Genomic DNA, 25,000 nt, shown 5'->3' on the forward strand with positions numbered 1-25,000 from the left:
TTTACTCGGGCCCGTAAGGGCACCGAGTTATAAAACATGTTAAACAGAGTTAACTGAATAGAGTGTAATGTGAAGTGCTAGATTTCAATCCCATATGAACCATGTGAGCGTTAGCCCTACAGATGGAAATGGGCCCACACAAGGACAGAGAAAAACTCTGACCAGGGTGGGAATTGAACCCACGACCTTCGGGTTAGATCTCCGCCGCTCTACCGACTGAGCTACAAGGTCAGACGGGAGCAGGCCGTGGGAAGTGAAGATGTTAAAGTCACGGCAATGAACATGTACAAGTACAAGGAAAGGTTACGTTTTATACAAACATGTTAGATTTCAGTTTTTGGTCCTGTGCAGAAAAATGCACAATATAAACCCACGTGGCGGTGTTTTGATTGGGCAATGCACAATAGAAGGCACGTGACGCTGTTTACATTGGTTTTTTTTTAAAGCAAACCACGTAGTCCAAAATTATGCAGAGCTCTGTGATGCGTTGTTTGGAGTACTGAAGATCGATGTAGCGTTGGCTTAATCGAAACACATAGAAATAAAGGCATACGCTTTTCATGGTAAACTCACACTAAAAGATGTCGAGCGTCAGCTTCGACGGGTCTTTCCGCGAACTGAATCAAATGAAAAATGTGCTCAAATGTGACTGAAATGGGCGCAACTACTGAAAGCGATACAAGTCAAATTACTAATTCTTTAATAAGCAGTGGGTACTTTATTGAGAACTACTCTGAAGATGACAGCGACAAAGAATAACTCGACAAACAACATAGATGCCATATTGGAATCTTCTGAAAACAAAGTAAAAACATTGGCACAGCGAACAAATGGCCTCACGCTTGTACCATTTTTACCGCGAACAATAAGCCTCCCGTTCGGTGTACCATTGACTACGAAGATGAGTTTTTTGTCTTTGGCGTTTTTTGTTTTTTTTATTGTTAAACAGTTTGTTTCTTTGTAATGGTCTAGTTTATATCCTTTGTTCAACTAGCCATATTAGCGATCGTGTTCATTGCCATCTTGTGTATATAGTTCTGTTCTAGTTTTACAAGATTTGATATCATCAGCGATCAGCGCTTTAGAAATAATTGTGATATAGTTTGAAAGGCTGTACAGTTATTCGATTCTCAATGATAATTAAGACTTGATTCCAAAGGAGAAATACAGGTCTCGATATGCAAAAGTTTGTTTACTTTAGTTGTGATTTGCGTGTGCGTGCGCACTTGGCTGGAAATGAGCATTTTCTGCTTCCGATTCCACGATAGCTGATGATTTCAAAAGTGGTCACGGAGCTTGGGTCCGAGGTCAAATTAACTCCACCAGATGAGGTACGGTCATTTCATGCACAACACTTACCCCATCCCCACAGCGGCTTCTCGAACAGCTCCATGGTTACGAGTGAATTAATTATTACACGCTCTCTAGTGACGCGAACTTGGGCTGCCTATGGTAAAATGCGCTTTATCATTATGTTTGACGATAATCTGGGTCCGGGTATTCACTACCTACACATTCGAACATCAAGAGAAGCACAATGTAGGGCTGATGTAAGAAGGACAGACTTCTCTCTTTCCTTTTCTCTTGTGCTAAAGTAACCATACACCACTGTATTTTTGCAGGCCCGAGTTTAGGCCAATTGTAGCCTCTTTTCTTAACTATAGTTCCCTACAAATTCCCATAAGACCTTGCAAGATTCAGAAGATAATATGGCGGCCGACGCGAGAATGGATTTTAAAACAGCAACAATGCGTTTGGCGGTGAGTTTACTCCTTCGTTTGAAATCATTAAGATAAATTATTGCAAAGTCTCAGAGAAAATATTTATTCTTCCGTTCTTAGTCATGTGTAAGCAAAGCAAAAGATGTTGATGATCTCGTGGATTTTACCTCTGTCTTCCAAGAAACTCCTGGAAGGTAAACCAATTAATTTATACATGTATTATTAAAGCCAGAGAAGCTAAGGTGAATAGATTTATTTACCGCATTTTTTGTTATCCTTTTAGCGAACAAGAAAAGAAACTGATTGTTGATCAGATTTTTAGAGATCTTGTAAAGGAACAACTGGTGGGTGTCAAATAATATTATTTAAGTTTTTGATTTGAACTCAGATACTGTACGTAGTATGCAAAGTTCTGTTAACGATGAGTCACAGTCAAGTGATGCTCATGGAACAACTCCAGAACACAGGACCTCTATATGGTCCTTTTATGCAAATTAAAGAGATCTAAAGAGAATCTTATGAAATTAAGTGAAGGTCATGACCATAATACAACTCGTAATCACTTTTGTTTCACAACCATATGTATGTAGAGATGATTGGCCCTCTTTCTGTGCTTTAACCCGAGCAATTTTAATTTGGATTGTGTAATAAGTTTTTACTGGCCGTGAAGACTGTGAACGTTCATTAGTCCATCTTAGTCACAATTGATAAGAGAGACGGTATAGTACAGCAGCAGTCAGGTTCAGATCCTTGCAGCTTCATCACAGCCATGTTTCCTTAGTTCTTAGACAGTTTTCAGCAATCTGTAGTGTTTGTTTTGAAGCATTCTCCCACCCTACAGTGTACCCCTCCCTTTCTTTTTCTTTTACTATTTTTTATCAGTGGGACTGATGCCTCGAATGGGGGCTCCTGTAATAATAATTTATTTGCCCCCATTCCCTATTCCAAGCATCAGTCCCACATTTTTGGTTTGCAGGGTAGTGTGAATATCTTGGGGGCAGTATTTTGTATGGGAGGGGGGTGGGGGGAGGTGAAACTTTATAGGAAACCTGGATACTCCAGGCAACCAACTCCTTTTAAAGCAAGGCAGTTGATTAATTAGAATGTAATATCCCTTAAATAACTGGAGACTCCACAAAGTTTTTCCTCACAGTACATTAATTGTACATATCATATTTATTGTTTGGTGAAATATCGATACATTGGTTTCAAGGCTACATATACCTGGAAAGTGTGACTACAGTGTACAGGTTTATAACAGTTTGCTTAATAAGTGCCAGCACTGCAAGAAAATTTTTTTACTTGTTAGTAATGGCGGACCATTAGCATTTAATGAAAAACCTTTAACTTGAAGTACTGGAAACAAAGGCTTGAAACCACCTTGCCATCTGGTGAGAAGCACACACTTTCAATTGAATAAAATTACATACACTGTAATATGAGGCAAAAATGAAAAGTGATTGCATGTTTGCAATTGGTGAAAGTGTAATATTATAGTAAACAAGTCTCTCACTTAAATGATCTGAAAGGAACACCTTAGATGAAACTTAATATTGTTAAAAAGCACAGCCAGAGGGAACCACTTGACAACATGTATTTGCAGAGTGTGATAGAATTGAGTTTCGTGTTAGAGACCATATAATGAAAGACACACATAATTTATTTGAACTGTGGGATGCATCATTTTTAGGCTGAAGATCCTCGCAGTTATGAATGAAAATTCAGACTTGAATGGGATTTGAACCCATGACGACCCATGACCTCTGTGGTCCCAGTGTAGTGCTCTACCAATTGAGTTATTAAGCCAAATGTGAGTTGGCCATTTTTAGAGGTCATAAGCACAACACCAAGGTGTTCACAATGGTCATGGCTTCAAATCCTCTTCAATCCCAATTTTCCAGCCTTTCTTTCACTTCTGCTAAAGCAGCATTCACAAGACAAGTTGTTGTAATGCTGTCATTCGACCATTACCGTACATAACTCCTGGTTGTTAAATTAAAGTGATGGAATTCTTGCTCTAACAAGATAGTCTTTCAGAGAGTTGTCCTTCCGATAAGCAACCATTGGGGGATTTTGTAATATTTGCGAGCATGGCGATGATGTAGTTGTCATCAAAGTTGGCCATTGAGTTCTGATAAGAACTTGTTCATTATAGCAAGACCGGTTTTGGAAACTTAAATGGCTTCCTTCGTCAGTTGCTTTTACTAGTGCTTGAGTGGTTGAGAGCGGGAGTTTCCAAAAAACTACTCGAGGACTATTAAAAGCAACTCATGAAGGAAGCCGCTTAAGTTTCTGAAACCGGTCTTGCTATAAAGAAACAGTTTTTTTCAGAACTCAATGACCAACTTTGATCACAACAAATCATCGCAATGCTCGCAAGTTACAAAATCCGCCTATGGTTGCTTATCGGAAGGACAAGTCTCTGAAACACTGTCTTGTCAGAGCAAGAATTCCTTCACTTTAATTATTTTAACAACCAGGACTTATATATGGTAAGGGTCGAGTGACAGCTTTACAACATCTTCATCCTCTAAGAATTAAGTTTTGAAGCAAATTATAAAGACTTAAAATTCAGTCAATGTTAGAAGCAGAATTTCAAACTGCCTTAACTGCGTGCAAATCTGGTAAATTAGCCACTAATCCACTCTGTGAATATTAAGAACAAAATTATTGTTATTAATATTCATCTTCTTTTGTTTGCTCTGCTTTAGGTAAAGGGAAAGAATGTGGAGAGATGCAAATGTTTGATTAAATTGGTCATTAAGTCTGCAGTGGAAGGTAACTTCATTTGGAAATGAAACTCAACCCCTTGGAATGATAATTAACAAGTTAATTTACTCTCAGACTGGCAATTATTGCAAGAGTAAATTAACTTAGTTTCATTTTGCTTGTGTACATGTACAGTATAAGTTTAACTCTAAGACAAGGGAACCGTGCAGAAGAAAGTTAGTCACATAAAACATGCATACTGTATTATTTTGCATTAATTTTGTTACTTTCCTTCAATACGAATTGACTGTCTTCTATACCTCTGGCCAATATTCTTTGCTTCTGGAGACAAGTATTGTTTTGCACTTCTCATGGATTGTCTTTGTCAAAAGGTGTGTGACCCTGCTGCTTGAAAAAAAAAACATTCATTCAAGTCCTTACATTAAAATTTTACTTTATTACCCAGAGCTTTGAGGTTAATTTTTTCAATCCATTGACATCTGGAAGTGAGGCTTAACAGATTTTACTGTGTCTAACTGCAGACAATTTCACTCGTCAACTGGGGGGCTAGTGTCCTAGTGTGTTTGATGTGTCAATTGGTTAATAAGCCGTCATGTCCCCTCCATAATTTAAAGTTATCAACTTAATAAAGATGAATATTATTTTAATACATTGAAATTATATTCATTGTACTGGGTGTGCTGTGTTATTGATTTACACTTTTGTACGTGTAGCATTCAACTTTACAAAATTAATACTTGAAGATTTATTACACTGTTAAATGTACATGCAGGGTTTTTTTGATATCCTTAGGACACTGTTCTCCAAACTTAGTCTTTATTTTGCTGAGTGACATGTTTGACTGTATCACTTTAGAACAATGTGACCCATTGTTCAATTTTGTGGAAGAAAAAGTGTCTACTTGGACAATGGTGAGTGATTAAGTACTGCAAATTTTGTCACTACAACTATGGATGGGCAAGAAAACAGTGGTTTTAATACAGTCAGTGGTTTTGTGATTTATTTCAGTGAATGGGTATAAAGTGAATAATAATTACAGTGTTCGTGCAACAGAACATGAAATTAGTTTCATAATGCTACAGAGTATTCTCAAGGCACAATACCACTTAATCATATTCTCAAGAGTGATCTCTCTACTTGTTAAGTTGAAACCTCATCCAATTTACTCAGTCTACTTCTGTCATCATTGCCATTATTCACTTTGTGGCAACCTATTTTGTTTTTCAACAAAATCTGATGGATAAGCCATGTTGCTTTCTTTCTAAGTTAAAGATTGTGGTTTGTCAGTTCAAAGCTGACTTTAGAATTTCAAACACAGCCAATGGCAGGGACAAGAGGAAGTATGGACTAAGGAGAAAAGCGTGAATACTTTGACCCAGCGTTGGTGCTGTCTGGCATCTGAAGAAGTTGAGAAGTTGAGGTTCAGAGTCTACCTGCAATAAATGAGCTGCCATTTAGTCGCTTAAATCAGTGGAGCAGGAATGGCATTGTGGTGACAGCACTCTCCTCTCACCAATGTGATCTTCGTTCTATTCTCAGACTCAGGGTCAAAATAATGTGGGTTGACTTTGTTTGTTCTCAACTCTGCTCTGAGAGGTTTTTCTCCATATTATCACTGGTTCATTTTTTTCCTGGCTGAAATCTGGCCCAACAACGAGTGGTGGAAGTGCTAGTGTGCTCCTAACATCAGCACTTACATGTAGTTTCAAAACATGTGCAATTGACAATGTGTCTGCTGAGGACAAAAATTATGGCTTGTTAAACAAGTTCAAAAAATTAATGAAAGCACAGTGAGTGTCGACCTACTGAAGCCAATGATTACATCCTGCAATGGACGCCTGTGGAGCCTGCAATGTTGGTGTTGTCTGACACCTGAAGTTAAAACCACATGCTTGTTGAGAAGTTGAGGTTCAAAGTCTAATGCATTAGCAACCATTTAGAAGAACAGGAGAACAGAAGTTTAAATTCAAGAATGAACTAACATGCCTGCCACACGGGCTAAAGATATGCACACCTTTCTTCGCTCTTTTAATACTTTCATGCCCATTTCTGGTACCCTCTTGCTTCAAAAACTTGCAGCTGTTAAAAAAAAAAATACCAGTCACTGTTCCCAGTTTCCACGCCAGCACTCACTTTCACACTGAAACTCCTAGTAATAATTATTATTAGCATGTGGGAACCACAGGCAATGCAGTGTGATCTCTAGAGGTCACAGGACATGCAAAAGAATTCACCTGTGCCAGGGTAAAGGATATGGCATGGACCCTGGAAATAAAAAATAACACCCTCAATGGCAGTTGAACTTTGCACACTTGAAGGCAGAGGGCTAACTTCCACAGATTCTAGGAACAATGCAGCATCCATGCTATTATGTGTGGAGGGGGACTCCAAAAACAACCAATGGAAAGACAGTAAAATTGATGAGATCTTCAACAGTCTGCAACATTGTCCAAGTACACCCAACAGAGTGGGGAACCCCATTTGCCATTGTGTGTAACATCGTTAGCAAGCAATTCCTCAGTTTTAACTTCGCCTACTGTAAATTTTGTTTAGTGACATTATTAAAAGAAAATTGTTGTCTTTTATTAATCAAGTTTGGAGCTTAATATAATAATGGTGTGGTTCAAATTAATTTTCTTGGTTTAAAATTTTTCAAACCCTTTCAATTTTGATTTTTCTGAAACAACGTAAAAATAAAAATGGACTAGTTTAAAGAACTTTGAACCAACTATAAAATTAAATCATAACACATACATCCAAGCACAAGTATGGTACTCCACTAGTATTATTGAAGAGACTGTACATAAATTAAATTTAAGAAGATCATGAGGAAATGTTGGTTTTCTTTGAGAGGAAAAAAGTCTTGAAAGTACCAGTGGGAAAACCCCTTGGAACAGAGTAGAGAACTATTAATCACTCACTGACCCATTAACCCTTTGACAGAGTATTTTACTCTGTCTAACGCCAGATGATTTTCCTCGTCAAAGGGGGAACCCCTGGGAGTCAATGGGTTAAACTCAGTTTACATAGATGTATAATGCCCAGTCTAGAAATCCAATTGGAAAACGTGAGGTGGAAGGCACATGCTTTTACTTCTGCTCCTTGAAAACCTTTAGTTGGTTCATGTTTCGTTCTTTTTCAGCCGTTGTTCTTTTCTGCTGGGAAAAACCTTCTTTTAAGGATGTGCAATGGTAAGAGACAATTATTATTTTCATGGATCAATAACAAGTATTCTTAGTACTGAATTTCTTGTCTTTTTCAACCTAAGATTTGTTACGCCGTCTATCTACATCTCAGAATACTGTATTTTGTGGAAGGATACAGCTGTTTTTGGCAAGGCTCTTTCCCCTCTCTGAAAAGTCAGGTTAGTTAATGGGGAGTAAAGTAATGCTGTATTAATAAATTCAATAATAGAGTGAAGCCAGATTCTGTACTACATGTATTATAGCCTGCAATTAAAAAACTGGTTCCAATGCACACAATCTATTAATTGTCATAATGGTCCTAAATACATGTAGGCATAATAATTTTTAATTATTGTCAGTGTTGTACTGCATAAACTAAGAACTTCAAGATAACTCCCCTGGTTTGTAAAACCACTCCAGAGATTTTATCTGTGAACTATGATGAGTTCTGTTTAAAAGAAATTGCAATACAGCTGTACTTTAAATTAAAACTATTTTGTATTTCATAATCATTTTAATTGCAGTACCTATAAGGTTATGATAATTATTATATTATAAACATAATTATATTAATATAATAATAATAATAATAATAATAATTATCATTCATAAAACAGTTCTGCGTTAAGAAATATACTCATTTGTTTGTATTTCCTCATATATTGTTGTTTCAAGGATTAAACTTGATGAGCCACTTTAATTATGAAAATATTACAACTTATACACAAAGACCAGCAGCTGATCAAAAGGTGGGTTGAATTTTAGAAGCTATAGATTTAATTGAATAAACCATTACAATAACTGTAATTCAGTTGTAATAGCAGTGAGTCACAAAGGGTTTTTTCTTGCTGAAATGGCTCATTACAGTGAGGTGCTAGTGATCTGCCAGGTACAAGAAGGAAGCAGGAGGTGGGCAGTTGTAAAAAAAAAGTGTAAGAGCAACTCTCTTCCAACAATGTATAGACTGGATTTTATTTCTGGACTCAGTGTCTTTCAACTGTCCATTCTACTCCTATTGATTTTTGTTTGTACATGTACAAGGTTATCAGAAGCAGTATTTAAAACAGTATTGGGAAATTTTACTATGTGTTTCATTAATAATAGAACATACTAGTTTTTGTGCAATCATTTTCCTCGTCTTCTCTTGGTTTATACTGAACAGACACAAAGTTTCAAGGACGGTGCCACCTATTTTTATTGCGCATACGTTCTGCGCATCATGCAATCATTTTGTCACACAGTAACGCCCTGACTCTTTATCGATCTTTTCAAGTTAAATTATTTTTCTGATTTTGTTCATTGAAATGCCTTGGAAGATTTATTCAGTTGCAGTGTGACACACATGTATCTTGTAGGAAAAGACCAAAAAAAAAAAAATTGTAATTGAACAGTTTTCTCTAATACAGATTGAAAAAGCTAGAAACAATGATTGATCGGAGCGAGAAAGTGGATGGTGCAGAAGAAATTAGAGAGCCATCTTTACTGAGTCCACTACTTTACAATGAACCAGGGCTATGTATCATTGAAATTAAGAAAAACTAAATGTGCTGTACAATCGGCTGCCACCAAGAACAACAAAAGTTGGAAAAAAGATTGAGAGGCGTCCAATAACAGACAAACATACTGAACAAAAATTAGTTAATGAATTTTTTATGGTATAAAATGAAACTTTAAGGCCCATTGAAGTCAGGATTAATTTTTTGGGCTGTGAAACTATAATAACTATAGGGGAGGGCTGTCAGGCTCAAAAATGGCTCTGTCTTCACGATTTTGTGATTAAAAACATTAGTTTTATAGAATTACTGGTTGCAATTTGCTATTCATTTTAAAGATCTTTGACATTCATGTTTTTTTAATGTGAGTAAGCATCTGTGCCGATAAAAACTGTTTAAGGACAGTGCCTACTAATTCAAAGGTATTTTTGCCCCGATTTACGATTATGCAGGAAAGGTAGATCTTAACAAGTGTTATTGAAATCCAAAAAGAAAATTGGGGGTAACCACGCATATTTCAAAGATAATTCATGAGCAATATTTGTAAAGAACTCTAAAATACAAAGCAATGTATGTTCCTTCTCAATTTGAAGCTCAATTATCTCTAAAGAATGCATGGCTACCCCCAATTTTGTTTTTGGATACCAAGAGTACATACGAAGATCTACTTTATCTGCATAGTTTTAAACCGCGCAAAAATATCCCTGCATTAGTAAGCATCAGCGATAGGAAATTTGAGTATCTGGAGATGCGCAGAATGTATGCGCAATAACAATAGTAGGCACTGTCCTTAAGGAAAAAAAATTTAAGTGTCCACTTTTTCAAAAAAACAAAGCTAATGATCTCAGAAAAATGCATTTCACATTCCATTAACCCAGAATAAGATCTACTTTCCTGTGTAGTCATACCTTGTGGAAAAATTTATTATTTGGCATTGTCCTTAATGCAGTTACCGGTAAATGAAATTTAATGGAGTTAACAACAGGATCAGGTACATGTGCCAGTTTTGGTCAGTGGCTTTGTTCAGTTAATACATGTGCTATGATTTCCTGTGTTTGTGTTCTGTAGGACATACATTTGTACCCTAAGCATTTTGGGTTTGTAGTGGAAAAAACATGCATTCTTAGCATTTTCGCCCCTCCCTTCTCCCTTTCCCTCTGTTTTTTAGCAGTGTGACAGATGCCTGTCCCCAATTGCTGCATGGGTCTCATGGCTGGGTTACTGGTCAGGATTTCCCAGCCATGGAAAAAGTCTCCATCTAGGAGCTGGCTACCAATAGTGGAAGCTCCTTAATGTGTCAGGCACCGGACCTCCACATATTAAATTATTTATTTCAAAATTTCCAACTAAGTAATAATTACATATACAAAATTTAATAATAAATTATTACATTAACTAATAAATAACTAATGAAATATTCACATTAGGTAAAAGGTTATTAAATTTTTAAAAGGAGGAGTTACTATAATAACTAACTAACTAAATTACTTAATTACTTAATTACTTAATTAATTAATTAAATAGAACAAACATACATGTAACATATATGAGATATATTTGGATGGGAGACTTCCAGAAACCACAAGGCTTTTATTAGGATCCTCCCAGGATCATAATAACTTGCTAAATGACAAAATGAGTTGATGTCAGGTATATGAAAGAAAAAATGGAGATGAAATTAAAAACAAAGTCCTAAAAAAGAACATGTACTAAGCATTTTTTTCGTCTGAGCTAGTGATAGCAGTAGGCAAAGAATTCCAGACTTCAGGACCTTGTAAAAGAATCATTGTAGTACGGTAAACTGCTTGATACATGTAGTTCTTGAGATACATGTATGAGTGCAAAAATTAGAGGCGGTTCTGGTATGATACTTGTGTATATCACAACATTATAAAGTGCGGGCCGGAAGTAATTGACCAAGGGTATAGGAATTGTTATGGTAACTACATGCAATTACCGGCAGAAAGATAATAACCTCGCTATTTCCACGAAAATGAAACAAGAAATATAAGTGATAGAAACCAATGTTTCGGGGCATCTTGCGCCATTATCAAGGTTACATAAAGAAAAAATGCGGTTTGTGAAAAGGCTAAGTTGAAACGAATTTGCATAAAAGAGTGCCAAGCTAATTACATGAATACTTAAGAAGAGAATCCGACTGTACATTCAATGCTGGTTTAAGATATTGAATACACAGCATTTCATTAACAAGGCAGTCAAATTTGTTCGTGCATTTCTTGATTACATTGAAGCGTGCTAAGAAATTGTTTGGAACAGCAGTGTTATGTTCTTTGCAATAATGCCTGTAAATAGATGACGCCTGTTGACGGTGTTCGTCAACGCGTGTGTGAAGGTGGCCCTTTGTGTACCCAACATGACCTGCATTGCACAGCTAGGTCACACTTGAATAAATAAACAACGCATTGCTGGGTTACGATGTTAGGCTTGGGCTCACGCAAGCTTAGATCCTGTTTATTTCCACGAAATACAATTTATTTAAGGTAATTCCCTTGAAATTGTTCCACTATCAAACTTTTTTGGAAACTTGGCATAATTAACATTCATGATATGAACATTAAAAAAATGCAATAAAAAAATGGGGTCACCGTGCTTGTTTACGCGTCAGCAGGCTCTTAAAATGGGGTATGTTTACTGTTTTCGCGTTAAAAATTCGAATCACCTTTATACAGAATTAAGTCTTGGTTACTTCAAAGACACAAAATTTTATTTTGAAAATAAAGCTTCTTTTATTTACATAAGCAGTAATGCTTCATTTACGCGGACTTTGATTCCCTGGTTGTGGGAATAGTGCACTTTTTGGGACAGTTCCGTGGTTAGCTTGAAGTCCTCGCCTTGGGTAAATTACATCCAGTACGGAACTGTTTTCCAAAAAAAATTCATGTTCTACTATCAAACTTTTTTTCTTCTTCAAATATGTTCTTTATTAGACTGTTCTTAGCAAATACCTGAAAAAAAAATCGGGGGTCACTGTGCTCGTTTGAGAGAAAAGGAGCATTTTTTTCGCTATCGGGCTTAGTTTGAGCGAAATCTCTTACGTTTTGTATGCGCACGTGCTCATGTGTGTGCGCTAATGACGCGAAAATCGTGTGCAGTAGGGATGCGCAATGCAATACTAAGGAATTACCTTAACTGTAAACAACAAGAGACAACTTAACTTGAGCTAACAACTACTCTTATTACAATCTCACTACAATTAACTGGAATACTTCTCTATGCTTATCTGACACAGGCAAAGTACTGTCCTATTCGTTGACGAAATCTCCTGAAGACTTCCTTCACAGTATCGCACTCCACAGAAACCAACTGTAAACTTGACAGCAGAATGTCAGAATCATACACGAACAGGGAAATCCCTTCACTTGTCACTTGTCACTTGTCACACAATATCACTTGGAAATCACAGACAGGGAGCTAAGTCCCGAATCACAACAACAACAACCAACTGACTAGAGAGCCACTTATTTGTATAAGTATCCGAAGAGAGTCTAGAAGTTTCCAAAAGTAACTATTTACGGGCAGCTATTACAATAAACTGTATTTTTAAACTTACGAGTCACAAACTATTTTGAAACTGATGAGTCACTGTTCTAGAAAATTCTTGAAACAACACATTGCGTGACATTGACCTTCGCGAACTTTCCAGATAATTCCAATCCTTGTAACAATACATAAGCAATGGAGTTGTTAAAATTGGTCTCAGTAAAGTGGTTTTCAATTGAGTGTCAAAAGTAATTAGCAAATTGCTTTGGTATTGTATTACGTCACTCAGTGATGTCGCGCCATTTTTACAACCAATCAGAAGTGAAACCAAAACCAATCGTGGCTCGCGCAGGTGTATTTTCCCTCGCTTTGTGTCGGCTATGTGTAATTACTTCGACTTTTGATTGGTTTACTGGATTGTCTCCATCCTTTTTGATTGGCCAAAGTAATTACATCAATTGGTATGGTTTTATGACACTCAGTTGAAACTTGCTCTAATAATAATAATTAATAATGTTTTGTTGTAGGATAAAAGTTCCACCACTGGAAGTGAAATGGAGGTAGATGACAGAGAAGCTGGAGAGTTGACTTCAAGGTACAAAAGGTTTACATGACCAGTCTCTAGTTTTTATTTTTAAAACAAGAACAAGTCAAGGAAAATTTTTTGCTCATAATAATGTAAATAATTATTATTAGTGGAGCTCCGCCGGCCCCAAAGGGCTGCCAAGTGGAGCACCATAGTCATAGGAACCCATGAGTTGCTCTTCTCATGGTAATCATGGCTTGCGGTATTGCTTGTGGGTGGTTACGCACAAAGTTGCCCAATAATTTAACAATAATAAAAACAATAATAATAATCAATACGCCCAACATTGCAGCCGTTTACAGCATTATGGTCAATCGATACCTGTCAAAACAAGGTATCCGCTGACCAGTATCATGCGACCACATCAGCCTTTTTTTTGTTAAGTTGACTGTGGACCAGGTATTGGTCTTTTGATTGGATTGCAAGCTCAAGCCAGGCTAACTTCTTGTAATCAGGACACCCAAAAATAAACGAGGCTTAATTTTTTGACTGTGCGCTTTCTGTGGCTTGATGCTGCTACATGGCCATACTATGTACGCTTTTCATGTTCAGGTGGAAAACGGCGTGGAAAATATTTTATTCCTGCATTCCCCCGCCCCGCCCCACCCCCCCCCCCTGTTTTAATCCAAGAAGATGATTCTGAATATTTGATTTCCGGTTGGAAGTTTATTTGGCACAACTGTGATGGTATTATTTTGGTAACCTACTCAGTATGGCGATACGCTCTTCTTATAAACTTCCTACGTTAGGGGATATATATTATTTTTTCACCTCTTCTTGTTTTAACTGGTTTTAGATTGTTTTGGTTGGTTTTCTTTATTTGATTGTTTTTCGTCAAGGCTAAACAAGAAAAATCAAAATTGTTTTATCCTGTAAATTTGATGCTTAAGTAAGGCCAGCAAGAATAAAATTAATAACCCGTGAGCTCCGCTTTTAGGCTTGTCTATCTCTATTTATAGTTCACCACTAAATTTTCGCCGATTCTTATTGGTTTAAATTGATCACGCGACGCGATAGTGTTCGTCCGCGGAGAGACACTATCAGCCCATAGTGCCCGTCCGAGGAAAATACCCGGATGGATAGTAGTCGTCCGCCTAATTAAATACCTCTGTAAACAAGTGGCCTTATGGAAAATAAACAATCGAAATTGTATTAACAGGGTTTTTGTTTGTTTTCTTTTTCATATTTTACATTGGCTGACACGGCTTTCGTCTAATAAAGTTGAAAATAATTCAACATGATTTTTGAGCTGGGGCATGGAAGAAAATTTAGTAGTGAACAATAAAGACAATAGAGTGTTTATGTCTCAGAACTATTGGTCTGATAGTTGCCCCTTGGAAATTTGATGTTCTTAAAACTAGCATATTTGCTTCGCTTCTCAGGCAAATATTTGTTTTAAGAACATCAAATTTCCGCGGGGCAACTATCAGCCGATAGTTCCTTGACAGAAACACTCTATTGTTTAAATATTATAGTACATGTAGATAGCATCAGCCATTAACCACTATACATTATATGCCGTACATGTATATTCTAAGCTATAACTAATGATTGGTATGAGTGGTTTTGAAGTAATGATGGAAAAAGAAACATTTAGCAATTTGTGCTCACTTGCTCATCAAAACCCCAAATTTGGCCATTTTACTGGTACATTGCTATGTTGGAGAAACAAAATGTAGTAGAGTTTGTGCCACACGTGCAGACTGAATGATTATTTTCCTAATTAAACAAGTAAATATTATTGGTTTCTGGCTTTCTGGTTGCTGAGCTGTTGTCATTTCTTGAACTCTCATTGGTATCTTAATTAAGGAAGAGGAAAGACATCAGAAGGCTGTTAATTCCTTTTCATTTTAATTTGCAGTAATGTTCCAATTGATTTTAATCTGTACAAGAAATTTTGGGCCTTGCAAGATTACTTCAGAAATCCTACTCAGTGTTATAACACTGCAGGATGGAAGCCTTTTACAGATGTAAGTTACCAGTCTCCTCTACTAACTATGGTTCATGCATGTGTGGATGTATCAGTGGAAAATAAGATTTATTCATGTTTGTTTAATATATTATTCTCAAAATATAAAAAAATATCTGGAAAGTGTCTATGTGTACATTATTTTGTCATAACCATGAAAGTTATCTGGTGTATTTCTAGTACTGAAGATTACTCCTCCTTATCTTGAAAGAGTGGACATTTTAGAGCATGAAACCTGGCAAATATATACATTTTTCTTGTCTTGAAAATGTTTCAAAAGACCAGCTGTTTAGAATGAGCAGATCACACTTATTCATGGTGTCCTTCAATTAAAAATTGGTTCATACTTAGCATGCATCTATCAAGTTATGGATGAATTGGAGAGCAAGAGAAAAGCACTGCACGAGAGTTTGTATACGAAATATAAATGGTATCTAATTTGTTTTCAGTACACTAAAGACGTCTTGAATGTCTTTAAAAGTCACAAATTAGAACATGTAACATGGAAAAAGAAGGCAGGGGACTTAAAGAATCTAGATGGAAGGTATAATGATTTTCTTCTTCTCAAATCAAAATCCATGCTGCCCAAGGTAAACTTTTTCACCCTTACATGTACATAATTTACAAGATCTTGACATTTGAATATAAAAATGTGTGGAAGGTATGAACAATCTTTCCTTTTGTCTCGATCAACAGCAAGGATGAGGCTCGTTACTTTGCAAAGTTCCTGACCAATGAAAAGGTACCAAACGTCAGCAAAGTCAGATCCTTGAACAGCTGGGGACTTATTTCCACTTGAGTTTACATTCAAGAGTTGTCTGTGTGGTGTTGTTTGAGTTTATGTTCTTCTTAAATTATTACTTGTTGTCCCTCAAATGTATCTGAAGAAAATTTTAATTGTTAAGTATGTTTTTCAAATATACATTTTCATGTTTTGGCAGCTCCTGGATCTTCAATTAAGTGACAGTAACTTTAGGAGGACTGTAAGTTGGTTTTTTATATCTTTTATTAATATTTGCCAGGGCTATGAGCATGTTAAAGCTAAAATAATGAGAAAATACCTTTTTTAGCTGTTATACTGCTTAGCTTCATGTCTCCACCAATGAATTCTCTCTTACAGATCCTTATTCAGATGTTAATAATATACCAATACCTAGTGGGCAATGTTAAGTTTAAAAGGCAAGTTACCATCATACATAATAATATACATTATGTCCATAATGTTCGCTTAGTAAAATATATTCTATATACAAGGCTAAAAGTTAAAAAATTAAAATATTCAAACCAAACGTTTTCGTCTTTTAGCCTTGTTTATAGAATGTAATATACATTATAATAATAATATTATCATATTGCTATGTACATTGTCTTATAATAGTAGCTCCGTAATATGGGTGTATATGTTGTAGTTCAATTTTATCCCCTGGTTTAATTTTTCGTAAACCAATTCAAAATAATTATTGTTAATTTTTGAACCGGATGAAATTTTTTAAACTGGTTTATATCAACTGCCAAAAAGGGAATTTTCCTTTTTTGGGGGGTGTATTAAAAAGCAGGGGCTGGGGGGTCTCAAAAAGAATGTGACATTCCTATTCTCCATTCTACTTCTCCTACCCCTCCCTGATCTTCCCCATTGCCTCTGTGATACCCCACCCTTCCCCCCTTCACCTTCCAGGTAGCCCCCTCCTTGAATACCCCTTATACCCACTCCCTGAACTTGAACTTGAACTCCCTATCTCTGGATCTGCTGCCCACTCTCTTATCGCTTTGAACACACATGCAACTCGTGCAAATTGTCCAGCTCAGAACGTTGCCGTCAATCTTGCTCTGCAGATTGTTTCGAAATCCTTGATTCCGCCCCTACTAAATTTCAACTTAAACTCAAGGAGGCTATGCATATAAATTGGGAAAAGCGTAATTTAAACCGACAAGCTCATCACGTCAACCTGACACTTACGCTTTAGGCTCTACATTCTTTCTAACACTCTGTAACTCACTCAAATATGTATTTCTTGTCACTTAATCATATTTAATTATGCATGTTTCATCTAGTTGTTATATAGTCCTAATGGTTTTTCAAATATTTTGTAACTGACGATGATGTTTGTAACATTGAAATATGTCTTTGAAATTAAAAAATGTCGTAACTTTCTCAAAGATAACGATTAATTTATTATTCATCCCAAGCCACTTTTGGTCCAAACTTTAATTTCTTCACATTTGGACACCAGAGCCACATGTGGTAAATCTAGCAGTGATAAAATGGCAAAGTCATGCCAGTGCAATAGTGTACATGTAAATGAAGTTATTTAGAAGATGATTTTTACAACAAGGCCAAACATTTCTTGAAAGAAAAAAACAGAGAAACAACGTGGTCTTTCAGGAAACAAGGATCGACCTGAGCTGAAACAAGTAACAAAATGGGAATATCATAATGATGATAACTCAAAAGAAATGGGATTACAGCAACGGCAAACTCTTCACAGGAAACAGCAAGAAAGTAGTTTCAAAACAGGAACTGTTTCAAGTCTTGCCCCAAGTACACAGTCAAATTTCTCACAGAGCATACAAGTAGTGGCTTCATGAAATTGTGCAGAAATTATGCTTCTAATGCTGCTTTCGATTATTCCAAAGAAATTTCCTTTACATCAGCTCGTAAACAGGCCATTTTGCAAAATGAGTATTTTTCTTTCAAGATAAATAATTGAAGTTTATTATATCGTAACAGTACAAAAATTGTAACGTTATTTTAAAAAATGTAGTTACTTTCAGGTAGTTGCATACTGCTCTTGTTAATTGAAAATCTGAGAGACAAATATTAATTTTATGAATGTTGAATTAAACAAGTCATATTGCCAAAGGAATCACTAAAGAATGTCACTGTCTTTTTATTACAAAAAGTAGTCCTATTCTATGTGAATAACAGAAAAGGGTTTAGCTCTGAGGAAGGGCTAACACTCAAAATGTCAGCTTTCAAATTTCTTTACAGTGGTCAATTTACCATGATATCAACTCGCTTGATAATCCCTTTTCTTTATATCACCTTTACACTGACACAGCACCACAGCTTCTTTACAATTTAACCCATTTATCAAGTGAAGCTATGAACCTCGCAGTTATGAACGCAAGTTTTGCAATTGCGTAGAGAAGCCTGAAAAATTCAGAACTTCACAAATGACCAGCTCCCAATGTCAGTGGCTTCATAGCTCAGTTGGTTAGAGTGTCGCACGGGCATCGCAAGGTCACAGGCTCAAACCCTGTTGAAGTCTGGAATTTTTCAGGCTTCTCTACACAATTGCAAAGATTTGCGTTCATAACTGCAAGGATCATAGCTTCACGTAATTTCATATCCACAGTTCAATATGTGATCCATTTCATATATCATTTCATCGTTAACCCATTTGTCCTACACTTGAAAGAATGCTCTACTTCCAATAACCATGAACCAATATTCTGAACCCAATGACCAAGACAACGGTTGTTTTGGACTAAACACTTCAAATAAGTGATTACTCCAATCACCACAATGTGTGGCAATCCCTTACTTAGGATGCAGTGTCTGACACTTGCAGACTGTAGACTGCACACTAATTTTGAATGGTTAGCTTTCATGCAAGGTTAGGGACACTGCCCACATTATTTTTTAAAAATAAGGGCTAAGCGTTCAATTTAGTGATTAGGGTTATGCACTGTCTTATTTGAAACAGTTAGCATTCCAAGAGGTGTATGACAACTGCAGACTACAAACTGCAGACTGTCTACAAATAGCACTGACAAACAGTATTTAAGTCTAAGCATCCATTTGATTAGTGCTGATAAACAGCATTTAAGTCTAAGCGCCCATTTTAAAATGGTTATAGCTTTCAATAACTGTGAGTTAGGATTAGTACTTAACCCAAATCACTAAGCTGAGCATTTGACCCTAATCACTAAAATTTGTTGGTCTTTGATAGCACCAGAGACAACAATCCACCATAATAATTTTAAAATGATTTCTCTAGTTTATTTTATACATACTCCATAAAGAGTTCTACTTCATTATAGAAAGATGTCCAAACTGGTTTTAAAAAAAATGGACTGGTTCAAAAATTTTGGTCTGGTTCAAAAATTTTGAACTGGTTTAAAAAAAAATTAAACCAAGGGATAAATAAAATTGAGCTACAAGATATGTTCAGATTGTGCCATCTTCTGCTGATGACTTGACACCAAGGTATTTACGTAAATTCTATTTTAAAAAATGCATTTCCTAAAGCAGAAAAAGGAATTAAATAGAATTTAAAAGCTGAGAAAACACTTTAAAAGGGGTCTATGGAAGGTACTAAGGTTGTGCTTTTTTATTGTACTCCATAGCACAAATCAAGTCCTCAATGAATCGCAAAGTGCCTGGGTAAAAGAAATGACATCCAAAGTGTACGAGGTAAACATTAGTTTGTCTTCAAGGCTGCATTTCTTTGGGAAAGTCTAGATTGTAAAATTAATGGGTCTTGTGCTGCTTTTTGGATACTTAAACCAAATCTGGATTATTGAGATTCATTAACCAGATTGTTTCTTTGGTGAAGGATTTGAAGAGGCCACAAGGGGAATAAAGGAATATTTCGTCTGGTTGCAACTGGATATTGCCTAAAAGAAAAGTGCTTTTTGTGTTCACTGTGGTTTTGGTTAGAAAATTCCATCCTATTTTTAGTAATTTTTTTTTGGACTGGTTTTGCACAAAGGTGGAAATACCACAGTACTCAGGGTTCCATATGAGGTATTATTACCTTAGGCCAAACCACAACAGCTGGAACTGATTCTGTTCTCTACTCTTTGTGAACAGTGTGTGGGTTAATATATCAACTACAGAAGTTATGAAAGTCATACATTTGAGAACATGTAAACCTACAGTAACTGTTTAGTGGTTTTAGATTATTTTGTCTAGAAGTGCAAGCAATAGATGCCACGCTGATTTCAATATGTGTCACAAAGTGTCCCCTGGCTCTTCTCCCCAACTTCAATGTCACTTGTTTATAGGAATGCAGACAACTGACTTCACAAAACTGTCCTATTCTTAACTGAAGATAAACTGGTCGAGTTGCCCATACCTAAAAGTAATGCCATCTCAAACACTAACATTATTGCTGGAAACAGGTAGCAAATCCTTCCACTTGAAGTGTTCTTCATGTTGGATATCAAAATTGGGCCTGTATCTTATTAATGATGAAATGGTATATGAAATGAATCATACACTGTATATGAACTGTGGATATGAAATCAAGTGAAGCTATGATCTTTGCAGTTATGAGAGCAATTTTTGCAATTGCGTAGACAAGCCTGAAAAATTCAGGACTTCAGCGGGGTTTGAACCCGTGACCTTGCGATTGGCTCACTTGGTTAGAGTGTCGCACCGGAATCGCGAGGTCATAGGTTCAAACCCCGTTGAAGTCCTAAATTTTTCAGGCTTCGCTACGCAATTGCAAAAATTGCTCTCATAACTGCGAAGATCATAGCTTCACTTGATTTTATATCCGCAGTTCATATATGATTCATTTCATATACCATTTGATCATTGATTCATTCCCCACGGGACCATTAGAACCCACAAATGACCAGCTCCCAACGTCACTGGCTTCATAGCTTAGTTGGTTAGAGCGTCGCATCGGAATCGCGAGGTCACGGGTTCAAACGCTGTTGAAGTCCTGAATTTTTCAGGCTTCTCTATGCAATTGCAAAAATTGCTCTCATATCTGCGAAGATCATAGCTTTACTTGTATCTTACTACTTGCTTTCCTAGTGATGGTTTCATAACTTTGCCAAAAAGATAGCATAAGTTCTTTTTTCCTTTTAAATATTGGTTTGCCCCATTTGAGTAAAAATCTCGCTATTTGGTTGCTCTAGGACCATTAATTTTGCTTTTTAAATGGAGTGTTTGAACTCGGTCATGCATGATACAATGTATGTTGCCAAGTTTTGAGATCATTTGGTCCTCAGGGATCAGAGCAAAAAAACTCAACTCCTACGGCTGTATCTTACAGTTTGTAATTTGATTTTTCATGTTTCTCTCTCTCTCTCTCTCTCTCTCTCTTTCTCTGTCTCTGTCTCAACTCAATTATGGGTGGTTACAGTAATATTATTGTTTCTGGCCATTCTTATTGTCTGAATCTATGAATCGACTAACGTTAGTGTCTAAAATCTGTTTCTTGTATTGTCTGAGCAGAGTTGTTAAGCATTTTTTAGCATAAATTTTGCATATTACTTGACGTTACAGTAAGCCTTATGAAACATGTAAAATGAGAATGAGAATTTTATTTTATTTTTTTTTACAGTTACTAAAGGAAACGCCTCCAGATGGGGATAAATTTGCAAAGGCTGTGGAGGTAGTTCATTAAGTTTTCGTAAACCAATGTCAGGATTTTTGGACAATGATCTAGTTAAAGGCAGCTTCATAAAGACGAATTCATTTGAAATGATTGTTTTTATGTTGTGAAGAACACTAAATTGCAATAGTATTTTTGACACCACACTCAATTAACCCATTGACTGCTGAACCACCCCCCAAAATCTCAAATTGCCAGGGGTTACCGCGTTTCAACCGAAAACGGTTGGAAAAGTGTTCTATTGAGAAACCTCAACCACTTCAACCAATTTACAGCTGGTTGCGGTTGAAACGATTGATCCCAATAGAACATGACCTAAGTCTCACTCCCTGGAGTCCGTGGATTAAAATTATCATAACAATGCATAGTGCAAGCAGATTTAAGCACCTTAACTCATTTCTTCACAAAAAAAAATTCATGTGAAACTTTTTCCAGAATTTTCACTTAAAATATAAATGAGGGGTGAAAAGTCCATGTATGTAGTGTTTTCTTTGTGTATACAGCATATCCTAGAACGAGAAGAGAACTGGATATCATGGAAAAATGAGGGCTGTCCATCATTTATAAAGGAAAGGTAATTTGATCAATGATAAATAGTAATTATAGTGAACTTTATTTAAGTGTCAACAGCATTTAACACTTGGGCAATAATAATTGAGGACACTATACAGAAATCAAAACAAATCAACACATCTCAAAGCATAGATAGCTTGGGTTTTGAAGAGAGAGCAAAACCGGAGTCAGACCTGGAGAACAAACCTCTCGGAGCAGAAAAAAGATCCAACAAACTCAACCCACTTATGACGCAAAGTCTGCGAATTGAACCCTGGCCACATTGCTGGGAGGCAAGTGCTCTCGCCACTATGCTCTCCCTGTTCCCTAAAACATCAAACTTTATACATTTTCGAAAGCTAGTTAAACTTCTTTTATTTTGCTCACTGTATCCTTGGTTATGTTAAATTCTCACAGTTTTTTAAATTTTGTTAGCTCAGCATGGTAAAACCACATGAATGTACAACTTAGAAGTATATTTATACACAGTGCAAAACATACATGTAGTGATGAAATGAGGTTGTACCTATAGGCAAAGGTAGGCAAGATTACTAAAGCAGTTTCTGAATATGAAAAGGAAACAGCTTTTGAGCTACATGTACATGTGTGACTGGTTACCCTTCATGAATGGACTGTCGACACCAAATAGAAAGTTTGTACAGAAATTTCGCCATGATTTCTTGGCCTATTAAGTTATTATTAGAAAGAACCCTTGATCTGTACTGGTACTGTCTTTACTTGTTTGTCCTTTGATAGTTAACTCTTGATATCATTGTCATTGTATTGAAATTCTTCATTGCTTTGCAGAATTGAAAGTGACATTAAGCCAACATCAACAAGGTGAAATGTGTTAATTGGATGCTATGTTTTTTTATGGGTAGCCTCCATAAGTAGCATTTCTGTTAAGCAAGTGTTAAGCAAGATAAAGACTTGATGTTTTCGCCCTGTTTGTCATGCAGTCTAGAATTTATACAGTTAACTAACATTGTTTCAACACAATTACCTTCCAAAATGTCTTTATGTTAAAAAGCCTATGTTAAGCAGTGTGGCCCAGTGGTTAGAGCGCTTGCCTTGAGCTCCGGAGATCCCGGGTTCAAGACCCGTTCTAATAACTAGTTGAATTTGTTCCTGGTTCAACTTCCCGGCTGCACTTGTAAATAGCCAACTGGTTTGCCTCCGGCCAGTTGGGATTCTTAACAGTTGTTTTTGTGTTCTGTCGTTCCGTTGATTGTTTTTCATTGGCCCTGAAAAGCCCCTATGAGGAGCGGTCAATGAATTATGTATTGTATTGTATTGTATTGTAAAGCAAGCCCACTCTATGCAACGCTATGTCACAAAAATATGGTAGCTTGTTTAAATTTCATCATTGCCGAGCGATCTAATCACATTGCAGGATTCTTGAAAGTGCCTCAACAGGTTCTCACTGAGGATTGAAATTGAACTCCTAATGTTGGCAACTGGAAGAACAAAACCGTGACGCACCTACTATCTCCGTCTTAAAATCGCAAAATAGAAAGACCACGAGCTGTTAGACCACCTCAAGTCGGAGCCCCATTTCTTTTGTCTATAAAAACTGAACGGAGTTATATACGGTAAGGAAGGTTACAATACCATAACTTGTGTTTCAATTTGGCTTTAGGAAGCGCAAAGCCAGCATTGGAGACGAGGTTGCAGCTGGTTGGAAATCAAAAAAAGTGGTTATGGGAAGGTAAATCTGTGAACAATTCCTGTTTTTCGAAATTTTTGTCAATTGTCAATAGGCTGTTTAGAATACTGTGTACTGTCATTTCTGTTTAATTCGTCTAAGGATTTGAAGAACATCTTTCAGTATCTCATTTGATTACCTCAAATAAGTAACATTTAACCCAAGATTTGTGCAGTCTTGAAAATAAGACAAGTCTTGTTTTTAAGTCTTGAAAAGTCTTGAGAAGTCTTGTCAGTCTTGAAACGTTTCCTGGTCATGTGATAAAGCGTTTATTGACTGATTAAGGTCGGGCCCGATGGGAAAAGGATTGGCTAGAGGTCATGACGTATAATGGATTACAGCCATGCATCCTTCCCACTGATTCAACAAGTATATATATCCCTTAAATTTTCTTACCATCACTGGCTATGTGTTCCATAACAGGCAAAAGGCAAATAATGTTTTCTAATATTCACAGTGATGAATTGACCCGTCTGTGGAATTTGTGTCCTGACAATCTAGAGGCTTGTAAAGCAGATAACAGGTGAACTTCCTGGAGAAAAGTGTTTTTTTACATCTTCTGTTTTTCTTATAATAATTAGTGAATGTGTTGTCTACATGTACACAAAGTATTTGTGCTCAGCATGCAGAGGGTCAGGTCTGTTCACTTTCAAACACCATTACACCTATTACTGACCCTTTGAACTGTATTGTGACCAAGGCATGTATTTAATCAGTATGGGACATAAAATGCATTCATGACCACTTCATCACTACTTCAAACAACAGTCAAGACCTTGTGTTAATATGAAATATATTTTGAGGAGTGCAATCATATTTTCTCTTGAAATTTCAGAGTTTTTCTTCCATCTCTTGAGGACTATTTTTCTGAAGCCATAGATCAAGCTGATCCTGAAGCCATGGTAGAAGATGAATACAAGTAAGGACTCTGTGAAAGAATCTTACTGATCTAATCATTTGCAACTACGTTGTAAGGCACCATAATCGTACTTTTATCACAACTTCAACTTTTTATTAATTTTATCATTTCAACCGAAAAGGTGCCAGGAAGTTACCTCAATTATTTTTCTCGGAAACGCAACCGTTCGTAAGATGGGTGGTTAGCTTCAACAAACTAACAAAATGAGTGAGATTGCACACCTGTCTCCCTTGGGCCGAGTAGGGCTCTTTCCTTGAAAGGGTATCTTAAATTCAAAATCTCCGAT

At 36.5% G+C, this 25,000-nt stretch overlaps 1 protein-coding gene across 1 annotated transcript in view; it reads left to right on the forward strand.

Moving 5' to 3' along the window:
* The first annotated feature begins 1,676 nt into the window (after positions 1 to 1,676).
* LOC137976064 (THO complex subunit 1-like) overlaps positions 1,677 to 25,000 on the forward strand; it is a 31,612-nt gene continuing 8,288 nt past the window's right edge. Inside the window, exons 1-21 of the mRNA XM_068823330.1 lie at positions 1,677 to 1,760; positions 1,842 to 1,915; positions 2,005 to 2,065; positions 4,433 to 4,499; positions 5,244 to 5,362; positions 7,594 to 7,642; positions 7,720 to 7,815; positions 8,312 to 8,385; positions 13,158 to 13,225; positions 15,078 to 15,186; positions 15,635 to 15,729; positions 15,882 to 15,927; positions 16,127 to 16,168; positions 16,306 to 16,364; positions 19,536 to 19,602; positions 21,488 to 21,538; positions 22,042 to 22,112; positions 22,898 to 22,930; positions 23,730 to 23,798; positions 24,253 to 24,318; positions 24,631 to 24,714. Coding sequence (XP_068679431.1) covers positions 1,710 to 1,760; positions 1,842 to 1,915; positions 2,005 to 2,065; positions 4,433 to 4,499; positions 5,244 to 5,362; positions 7,594 to 7,642; positions 7,720 to 7,815; positions 8,312 to 8,385; positions 13,158 to 13,225; positions 15,078 to 15,186; positions 15,635 to 15,729; positions 15,882 to 15,927; positions 16,127 to 16,168; positions 16,306 to 16,364; positions 19,536 to 19,602; positions 21,488 to 21,538; positions 22,042 to 22,112; positions 22,898 to 22,930; positions 23,730 to 23,798; positions 24,253 to 24,318; positions 24,631 to 24,714 — 1,451 coding nt within the window. The 5' untranslated portion in view covers positions 1,677 to 1,709. The remainder of the gene's footprint in view (positions 1,761 to 1,841; positions 1,916 to 2,004; positions 2,066 to 4,432; positions 4,500 to 5,243; positions 5,363 to 7,593; positions 7,643 to 7,719; positions 7,816 to 8,311; positions 8,386 to 13,157; positions 13,226 to 15,077; positions 15,187 to 15,634; positions 15,730 to 15,881; positions 15,928 to 16,126; positions 16,169 to 16,305; positions 16,365 to 19,535; positions 19,603 to 21,487; positions 21,539 to 22,041; positions 22,113 to 22,897; positions 22,931 to 23,729; positions 23,799 to 24,252; positions 24,319 to 24,630; positions 24,715 to 25,000) is intronic.

The sequence above is a fragment of the Montipora foliosa genome, chromosome 11, assembly GCF_036669935.1.
Source record: "Montipora foliosa isolate CH-2021 chromosome 11, ASM3666993v2, whole genome shotgun sequence".
Classification (NCBI taxonomy): domain Eukaryota; kingdom Metazoa; phylum Cnidaria; class Anthozoa; order Scleractinia; family Acroporidae; genus Montipora; species Montipora foliosa.